General features: G+C 50.4%; 1 protein-coding gene across 1 annotated transcript; it reads right to left on the bottom strand.

The window, feature by feature from the left end:
- Positions 1–758: 758 nt before the first annotated feature.
- On the bottom strand, positions 759–10,009 carry PDAP1 (PDGFA associated protein 1). Its single transcript, XM_048492529.1, has 6 exons — positions 9,854–10,009; positions 4,746–4,837; positions 3,561–3,677; positions 3,129–3,250; positions 2,519–2,670; positions 759–1,582 (listed from the first exon to the last, which is right to left on the bottom strand). The coding sequence occupies exons 1-6, from the start codon at positions 9,864–9,866 to the stop codon at positions 1,524–1,526; spliced, it is 555 nt and encodes a 184-aa protein (XP_048348486.1). The 5' UTR covers positions 9,867–10,009; the 3' UTR covers positions 759–1,523.
- Positions 10,010–10,042: the final 33 nt, after the last annotated feature.

Genomic DNA, 10,042 nt, shown 5'->3' with positions numbered 1-10,042 from the left:
AGGGGTAAAGATACCTCTTGAATCATAGAGTTGGAAGAGACCCCCCAGGGCCATCAAGTCCAACCCCCTGCCATGCAGGAACACACAATCAAAGCACTCCTGACAGATGGCCATCCAGCCTCTCTTTAAAAACCTCCAAAGAAGGAGACTCCACCACACTCTGAAGTAATGCATTCCACTGTTGAACAGCCCTGAAAGTCAGGAAGTTTTTGCTGGTGTTTAGGGGGAAATCTCTTTTCCTTTACCTTGAATCCATTACTTTGTTCTGGTCTCTGGAGCTGCAGAAAACAACTTGCTGCCTAACTCACATGACATCCCTTCAAATATCTAAATAGGGCTATCATGTCACCTCTTAACCTTCTCTTCACCAAACACCCCCAGCTTCCTAAAGTCTCTCCTCATAGGACATGGACTCCAGCCCTTTCACCATTTGGTTGCCCTCCTATGGACCCGTTCCAGCTGGTCAACATCCTTCTTGAACTGCGGTGCCCAGAACTGGACACAATATTTCAGATGAGGTCTAACCAATGCAGAATAGAGAGGTACAATTACATCCCTCGATCTAGGCACTAGACTCCTAGTATACCCGTTTAGAAATGGCATGTTCATTGGCTGAGACCATGGAAAGGGTGTCTGCTGTCCCATCTCAGTGATAGGCCTGGGAATAATTTCCAAGTCACAATATGGAAAGTTGCCAAGCTCTTTGGCATATTCCCCCCGCCCCACTCTCAAAAAACAACAACCCTCAGACCAAGCAGTTTACGATAATTTAAATTTTATTCAGCCAAATATACAAGTTTTGTTTCCAATTTGTGTCTCCTGCAAAAACTCTGCAGTCTCGAGAAGGCTGTTTTTGTTCTGCAGGTTAAAAAGTCAGCATCCCAGGTGGTTTTTTTTTTGGAGGCGAAGAGGGCAAAAACAGACTACAGGTGGCTTTTGAAAAGATAAGGTAGGGGTGGAGCCAGAAAGAGAGGCGCAGGTGAGCTCTGAAGGGTTCCTTGCTGCTCTGCAGCTCAGATCCCACAAGTTGGTTTGCAGAACAACATCTTGCTTACGACTCCCCCCCCCCCAGATCTGCACTCTGTCCACCTACCCCACCCCATCTGCAGCCTATCTGAAGCATTTCTCCCCTCTGCCTGTCCTTTTCTATCCTACCCCCGGATATGTGATCTGCACTCTTTTAACACAGCAACAAAAAAAGAGAGAGAGAAAATAAAACCGTTTGGGTTTAATCCCCCGCTCAAAATGATTCTGCAGAGAACAACTGCTCCTTGCAATTGTGCACCAGATTAATAGCTGCCCCACCCCAGCCTGCCCTGTTCCCCCACCCCACCCCCTGCCCCCCCAGTGGTAATTCTGTGCCCAGATGAAGACAAACGTGTCGCTGTCAGTGTCTCTTGGAGGTGAAGACGATGCCGTTGCTGCAGCCCTCCCTACTTGGCCTCACGCGGACGTAGCACAGCAGACTTCCTGCCAGGCACCCGCCAGGAACGGCTCCTGGGAATTCCCTCCTCCTGTGTGGCTTACTTGTTGAGGGACAGCGACTGCATTCGTTTGCCGGTCACGGAAACTTCGTCTTTAGCTTAAGGGGGTTAAAACAAAGGAGATGGAAAAGTCTGAAAGGCTGAGGGAGCTGATGCCGTGCCAAAAGGCAAGCAACAAAAGCTTGTTGCAAATCTGATATTCACACCGTCTGGCCAAAACGATCAAGGTAGTGCGAAGGACACATCCGTGAAAGGGAACAGTTTATAGGAGAACAGTTAAGAAGAGTTTGGATTTATACCTGGCTTTTCTCAACCGTCAGGAGTCTCAAAGCGATTTACAAACTCCTTCCCCTCCCCGCCCCACAACTGACATCTTGTGAGGTAGGTGGGGCTGAGAGAGTCCTGAGAGAACTATGGCTAGCCCAAGGTCACCCAGCAGGCTTCACATGGAGGAGTGGGGAAACAAACCTGGCTCTCCAGCTAAGAGTCCCCCTGCTCTTAACCACTATACCATGGTGTATGGTGACAAGGGAGCATGCTAAAATTGCTCATGTAGCAAAAGCTTGAACTTTCTGGACCCTCCCAGGAAAGTATCTGGCAGATAGCAGGACGGGAGATGTATACGCCATCTGTTATTCGCTAATCAAATCTGCTGCTATCAGTAGCTACTAGTCAAAAGCGCCAGTAGGCAGGAAGCTAGCCGGATGCTTCAGTGTGGAATGGCAGCCCAGTTCAAAGGAGGGGACTGGATCCTGTAGCTCTCTTGCAACAACAGAGAAGTCTCCCCCCAGCACATGGCAATCAGCCCTGCCCATACGCTAGGGAGAAGCACAACCATTGGTGGAATCCGCCTGCAAGATGTGACCTGTCAGTTCTTGCATTTGCCAATCAGATTCTCCACCAATGAATGCCGCCCCCCCCCCCACCCTGAGTGGCTCACCACAAAACAGAGAACAATAACACGGCCAAGACTTTTCTGGTGTTGTAAGGGCCAACACTGTGCGCTTTTTGAAGGGGGGGGGGTGTCACCTCACCTTTTCTTTCCTCCTCTTTCTTTTTGGCTGCCTCTTCCCTCTGTTTCCGGATGATTGCTAGCCGGGCAAGGTCCGCCTTGGCCTGCTCCGTTTTCCCGGCGAGGTGCATTTTCATGTACCGTTCTTTCGCTTTCTGTTTTTCAATTTCTTCTCTGTCCGAGCAGAAAAGGGGATTAAAAATTTAAAAATCAGGGCCTCTGAGGGATCAATTCAGACAGGGTCAACTAAATCCTCCCTTTCCGAGACATCTCTGACAGACAGAACGTAATTCTCCCCAAAGTATTCCGAGGGGTGTGGTTCAAAAAAACAGAGCCATTGAGCAGCAGTTCTTCAATGCAGCCTCCTAGCACAGCTCTGTTCGAGTCTGTGTCTTCACTGGAAATCAACTAGTCCCCGTCTGCACTTCCTGAAGCTCCAGGGGAGGTATATGCCTCGTGTCAGCTAGGCCCACTAGTCAAGTGGCTAATGCCTTTGGTGCAGGATTCACCTCCCTTTACTCTAAAAGAAGCACTGTACTGTTCCCCCTTGGCCATTTCGCTGTAGCCCCACAGAACGCCCCCCTCCCCACCCAGTTTGAGAGCCACAGCATTTCCAGGGAAGGAGACCTTACCGCTCTCTCCGCGATAGTTCCCTGGGGCTCTCCATATCTATCTGGGTGACTTTTTTGGCCGTCTGGGCAGCGCGGTTGGGGTTTTCGATGTCTATCATGCCTTCCACTCCTTTGTGCTTTGGCTGAAATCAAAGAGCAGAGCAGGCACTCATTTGGGACAGCTCCTTTTATTTATTTACATTGTTCACAGCCCGCTTTTCTCACAGGGATTCAAGCCGGGTTCATCCCTTTTCAGTTCTGAGTCGCCTTTGAGTCAGCGGGATATAAATCCCAACCCCTCTCCTTCTTCAACCCAACTAGTTCTCCGGGGACAGTTAGATGACAATAAATAGCTCTGAGATGTAAAAACTTTTACAAGAGGTTTAGCATTGACAGTCCCTGGTGAGGATCAGGTGCAACACAAACATATGCTCCAGGAGATCCCGTCCCTACCTGGTAATCTTCATCCTCCTCGTCCTCACTTTCGTCCGAATCTAGCGACTTCTTCTCCTTTTTGGGTTCTGCTGATGCCCCGTCGCCTCCTTCCTCCTGCTCTGCCTCCTCTTCCTCCTGCGCAGGTTAAAATACAGTGGTCTGAAACATCACACAGATGTTGTCGATAGCCTGCCGAGTGCTGCAGACAGCCGAACACCGATAAACTCAAGGAAAGACAAGATCAGTTCCTTCAGAGGCAGTCTGCGTTTATTGATCATTGCAGAAGCATTAAGTGCAAACGATGCAACTGAAAAAGTCTACAGATACATAAAGGTAACAAAGAAAGAATTATGGTCCTTTCAAAGGGAAGGCGGGGGAGAGGCCAGCGAAAATACCCTCTCTCCTCCATGTTCACAACTGCTTCTTTACTGGATGGGTTTGAGAAAGCAGCTTCCAGCAGAAAAAAAATTTAAAATTCAAGAGACCAAACAATTAGTGATAACAAACAGGATTCCGTAGATCTGTCCTGTTCATGTTCCTCTTTCCCCTGGTGCAAAAGAAAACAGGAATAACTAAAAAAAGATCAGCCCCGAGTATACTTCACAGGTCCCCAGACTAGCTGAGCCTGAAACCTTAGAGGCAACTAACTTCTGGGTGTATGGAACTCCCCAGGTCTGGAGCTGCTGCCCTGGGGTCCTATTTGTCAATTTAATTCAGTTATACCCCACCTTTCTCTCCAATGGGGATCCAAAGTGGCATGCAACATTCCCCGCTCCTCCATTTTATCCTCACAACCACCCTGTGAGGTAGGTTAAGGAGAGTGTGATTGGCCCAGTGTCACCCAGCCAGCTTCCATGGCACCAGCGGGGATCCAAATTGGCGCACAAGCCAATCTGGTTCCCCAGATAAGCCTCCACAGCTCAAGTGGCAGAGCGGGGACTCAAATTCGGTTCTCCAGATTAGAGTGCATCTGCTCTTAACCACTACACCATGCTGGCTTTCAGGGGCTTGTCTGATACTCTCAACCACTGCATGACACTGGCTCTCGGGAAACCTCTGGTGAAGGAAATGTGATGCAGCAAAGACTCCATAGAAAAGCTAAGCACTTGGGAAGGCTGGCTGGGAAGAAGACGACAGACCAGAGTGTCTTCTGTGCCTCTCTGTACTAGCTTCAGGCGTACATGAGATATGGGAGGGGCTTACCTTGGCCTTCTGTTTCTCTGCTTGGAGCTGTGCGTCAATCTCCTCAGGACTAGTGTACTGCCTCGCCCGGCCCTTGTGGCCTCCTTTTCTCCCTGCAAAGGAAATAACCGATTAACAAGAAGAATTGGATTTATATTCCCCCTTTCTGGAGCTTACAATGTACTCCCCCCCCATAACAAACACCCTGTGAGGTGGGTATAGCGGAGAGCTCCGAAGAACTGTGACTAGCCCAAGGTCACCCAGGTGGCATGTGTTGGAGCCCACAAGCCAATCTGGTTCCCTAGATAAGCCTCCACAGCTCAAGTGGCAGAGTGGGGAATCAAACTCAGTTCTCCAGATTAGAGTGCATCTGCTCTTAACCACTACACCATGCTGGCTTTCACCTTGCTGGGGATTCCATTCCAGCATCGCTGTCCTTGCCCACGGCCATCTAAAGAGCATCCAGTTCTATTAACCTCGTTCACCTCTGCAGCAATATCAGCTAGGCAATGGAAGCAGTTTCCAAATGGCTAGAGTGGTTCTTGACTGGAGAAGTGTCCCACATATGGCTGCTCTGCCTCACAGGGGAAGCGTGGGAGGCTACCAAGCATTGTGGGGTCCAAAAGTTCAGATCCCCCTGCCCCAAGGCAGAGACACATAAGGGCTTATGTCCGATGGCTACACTCCAGTACTTATGGGACCTAGCTGGTTCTCACACTCACCCAGCCATGATCTGAATGAATCCCCCTTTCGCCACAACACCCACTTTGAGATTCTGGACGGATGCCAAGGTGCGGCAGCCAACAGGGCCACACGCTCAGAGCCTTACAATGCATCAGTCGGCAAATGTGCCGCTCTCTGCCCCCTCCTATGTCGGCTGCTGCCTGACTCACGCTCTGGGCTGGCGCCCAACTGCAAATTTTGCAGCTGTTCCCTGTGCTCAGCCGCTCACGTGGGACGTCACTGAAACACGCTTTTGATAGCATCACTCAAGTGCCTGAGGAACGGGCAGGGATTGACGTCTGCCCTGGCTGTGTCTCCGCCGGTCTCTATCAACAAAACATACCCACTGCAATGTTAGTTTGGGTCTCTGCGAGGCAGCAAGCTTGTATCTAGGCTCTGGCACTCCAGACTGTGACAAACAGGCCATTTATGAGTTAGACTACAACTCCCTACCCCCCAAAATGCTCAGCCAGGACAACCAGAGTTTAGGGAGAGTCGTGGACTAGCATTCCACCAACCTCACATTTGTTTGTGAGGACTGTGTTACTGTCCTTCTGGGCAAAGGCAGATAGTTGCAAGATCTAGCCCACATCTGAGCCAAACCGTGCTTCTGTGGCTACCATATTGTACAGAAGACATTAATTATAAGCTGTGAATGGAACTCCTTAACAAGGGGAGATTTTGCATGCAACAGCTCAGCATTTAAATCTGGATTTAATCCCGCTTTGCTGAGTCTGCGGGTTTCTCGCGTTCCTTTCAAAGATCTTCCCGCCCCCCACAAATCTATATATAATCCCGTCGGTCTTCCCTGGTTCGTATCCAGTGGAGCGAAGCAGCTGAGCGTTCCACGCTGGGAAATACAGGTTCTAGCAGAGCTTGCCCTGGGAGAAAGGCGTGCTGGTAGCATCTCTTGGAAAGAGTCCAAACTGGGTGCGGTCTGGCTGCAGCCTGACTCGCTAGCTCACTCTTCCTGGTCCCTAATGGCTAGTAATGTTCCCCATCGCTGTCACACAGAATAGCAGGGAAAGCTCTTCAATCGCGTGGGACAAGTCCAGCCAAGTCTCCATCATCCCCCCAAAGATAAACTTTTCCACCCACTCTTTCTCTGGCTGCAGGGGTACCAGTTCAAAATTGTCTCCGCCACACAGGCTGCCAAGTGGCAAACCCAAGCTGGAGAACCGGTTTTCATCCAAGTGACCCAGACTAAAGTGACAGGCAACGCTTGCACGGGAGGTGAAATATAAGTTAAAAAATCTAAATACATATAAACAGACAGAACTTTACAAAATAAATACAACTGCACTAAGGATGACTGGCATATAGTCACACATCAGTGCCTTTAAGAAAAGAAAAGCTGCTGATCAGAGAGGCAGCCTGATGCAACGATTAGTGTGTCAGACTCAGGTTCGAATCCCCACCCACCTCGCAGGGTGTTTGTTGTGAGGGGGGAAGGGAAAGGAGATTGTAATCCCCTCTGAGTCTCCTACAGAAGAGAAAAGGGGGGATACAAATCCAAACTCTCCTCTTCCTCCTCCTCCTTCCCTGTCATAGCAGCTGACCAGGCATCCTTCAGCCAGTCTCACACAGTGTCAGCCTAACCGACCTCGTAAGGTTGTTGTGAGGACACACTGGAAGATGAGGAAATGCTGCCGGCCACTTTGGCCAACGCTGAGAGAAATGTGGTATAATTGTAACCACCATTACAATCGGTAAACACTGGTAAGAACCGTTACAAAGCCTAACAACAAATGATACATACGGATAGCCAACCCTAAGACTCCGCCACACCCTCACAGGTTACATTGGTCAGCTTTTGCACTAGGCTCTCATTCCACCAATGTCTCTGGGGCCTGATCTCAACCTGACTTTTTAAATCTGAGTGAATGACCCAGCTCTGTCTTCTGAAGTCATTCAGCAGTGAACACATTTTATAGCAAGCCAAATTCAGATCGCAATAGAGGGGCTTGCTCTCACACGCGCACTGCTTTTTTCTTCGGCAAGCGGAGGCCGGGTTTTTCAGGAAACTGCTTTCCTGACTGCGCTGGCTCAGCAACAGCTCTTCTTAGCTGCACTCTTTTTTCCTTCCCATGAGATTCCACCTGCAAGTCCATCATGTTTTAAGCATCACTTCCCTGAAGCGTGCCACTCCAGACATGGTACAGGCTATCTACCATCTGGCTGAATCTACCCTGTTTCCCCGAATATAAGACATCCCCGGAAAATAAGACGTAGTAGAGGTTTTGCTGAAGTGTGAAATATAAGGCATCCCCCAAAAGCAAGACGTAGCAAAGTTTTTGTTTGGAAGCATGCCCGATGAACACAGAAAAATAAGACATCCCCTGAAAATAAGACATAGTGCATCTTTGGGAGCAAAAATTAATATAAGACACTGTCTTATTTTCGGGGAAACACAGTATTTACTTCATCACCCTGCCTTTACCTCCAATGGGGAACCACACGCGGTAGGCTTAAGTTAAGATAATAGTGACTGACCCAAGGTCACTTGGCAATCTTCCACAGTAGAGTGGGAATTGAACCCAGGGTTCCCAGCTCTCAATCTGGCCCTCTAAACACCCCACCAGGTTGTCTCTCATTATGCATCATGAAATAGTTTACTCTGGCATCACATTATATGTAGAAGCTGATACACCAAGAAGACAGTTTCCCATATGTTTGGAACAAGGCACTTGCAAACGCCCCAGCCTCTTACACATTTCAACCACTGACAATTGCTGCACCACCACAGAGGCCGCTCGGGTGCTCCCGTCTACGCAAGCATCGGATGAGTCTGCCAGGGAGGAGAGAAAAAACTCTACAGCACAGGTGTCAAACTCGCAGCCCTCCGGATGTTATGGACTACAGTTCCCATCATCCCCTGCCAGCATGAGCAATTAGCCATGCTGGCAGGCTAATTAGCAATTAGTCCACAACATCTGGAGGGCCGCGAATTTGACACCTATGCTCTACAGCAGTGATGGTGAACCTTTTCAAGACCGAGTGCCCAAACTGCAACCCAAAACCCACTTATTTCTCGCAAAGTGCCAACATGGCAATTTAACCTGAATACTGAGGTTTTAGTTTAGAAAAAATGGTCGGCTCCAAGGCACACATTACCCGGGAGTAAGCTTGGAAGTAGTTGGTGGCTTTGCTTTGAAGCAACTGTGAAATGCTTTGAACGGGTGAATCACGACCCTAGGAGGGTTTACTCAGAAGCAAGCCCCATTGCCAGCAACCGAGCTGACTCCCAGGTAAAGGAGTAAGCACAGGCACCAGTTCTCCCAGCCGAGTCCTACCTGCTCGCTGCAGTGCACGCACGTCATGTTCAGCGGCCCAGGCCAGCCTAGATGTGTGTGGGGGCAATTTTCTCCCCCCCCCACATGACGAACTCTGTGCGCGCATGCCCACAGAGAGGGCTCTGAGTGCCACCTCTGGCACGCGTGCCAGAGGTTCACCACCCACTGCTCTACAGGGTCAGCCCAACATTTCAGTCAACCTAGTATCCAAGAACAGCTAGGCAGATGGATGCCCGTGGGCATCTAACCCTAAAACTTGGGATTTAAAAGACTGAATGTTCACATGAAGCTGCTTTACAGTGGATCAGAGGCTTGGTTCATCAAGGGCAGTGCTGCCTATTCAGGTTGAGCATACAGTCTCAAGAAGAGGTCTTTCACAACGCTGGCTGCCCGGCCCTTTTAAACTGGAGATGCTGGGGATTGAACCTGGGCCCTTCTGCGTGCCAAGTGGACACTCTACTGCTTTTTGGCAACAGGCACTTCCTAGATGAGACAGTCTATCAAGATCAGTCTTGTTGATTCAGACTGACAGCAGCTCTCCTGGGTGTCAGATCATATCCCTTGGAGCATCTGTACGCCAAGCAGGTGTCTCTACCACTGAGCCACAGTCTCTCCCCAGTGGCAAACCAGCCAACAATGTGGGGTCCCTTACTCAGGCGTCATCCTAATAAGCTAGGGAGAGAAAGATCCAAAAGAAAATGCGTTTGATCCGCAACGTCCGCCCCTCCCAAACGCCAGTTCAAAGAAAGCTTCAGCCCATCACCCGCCCTTTGCAAGCTTTAGGGAGGTGCGGGTGGCCCGTCTCCCGTGGAAGAGGCGAATCTAAGGCTCCATCCTTCTGGGAAGCTCACTTCGTGGAATCCTCATCACCAGACTCGCTCCCTGCTCCCCAAAAGCACCTGTAAAGGAGCCAGATGCAGTACAGTCTGCGGAACTCCCTGCCACTATGCAATGCCAAGAACACCCCTCATTACAACCGCATCTGGGGGCGCTGAATGACAGATGAAGAGGGGGGGGAAGAGAAAGGATGGAGGCGGGGCAGCTGCGCCCTCCCCAGGGAGACCCCGACATGCCTCAACCTGCCCTTCTCATCCCCAACCCTTCCTCACCCACCTCCTTTCGGCATGGCGGAAACGAGGGGTCCTCCCGTAGACACGGAATCCGCCTTCACCCCACCCGCCTCGCGTCCACACGAGCCAGGAAGCGACCCGGAAACGGAAGCCGCCAGCCGCCGCTGCCACCGTCGCCCTGTACGGTCTTTCCCCCTTCCCGCCGCCCCTGAACCCAAGAGCGCATGCGCCC

This window comes from Sphaerodactylus townsendi, linkage group LG04, assembly GCF_021028975.2.
Source record: "Sphaerodactylus townsendi isolate TG3544 linkage group LG04, MPM_Stown_v2.3, whole genome shotgun sequence".
NCBI lineage: Eukaryota > Metazoa > Chordata > Lepidosauria > Squamata > Sphaerodactylidae > Sphaerodactylus > Sphaerodactylus townsendi.
The sequence above is the reverse complement of the archived record's forward strand: the minus strand, read 5'-3'. Positions and strand labels throughout refer to the sequence as shown.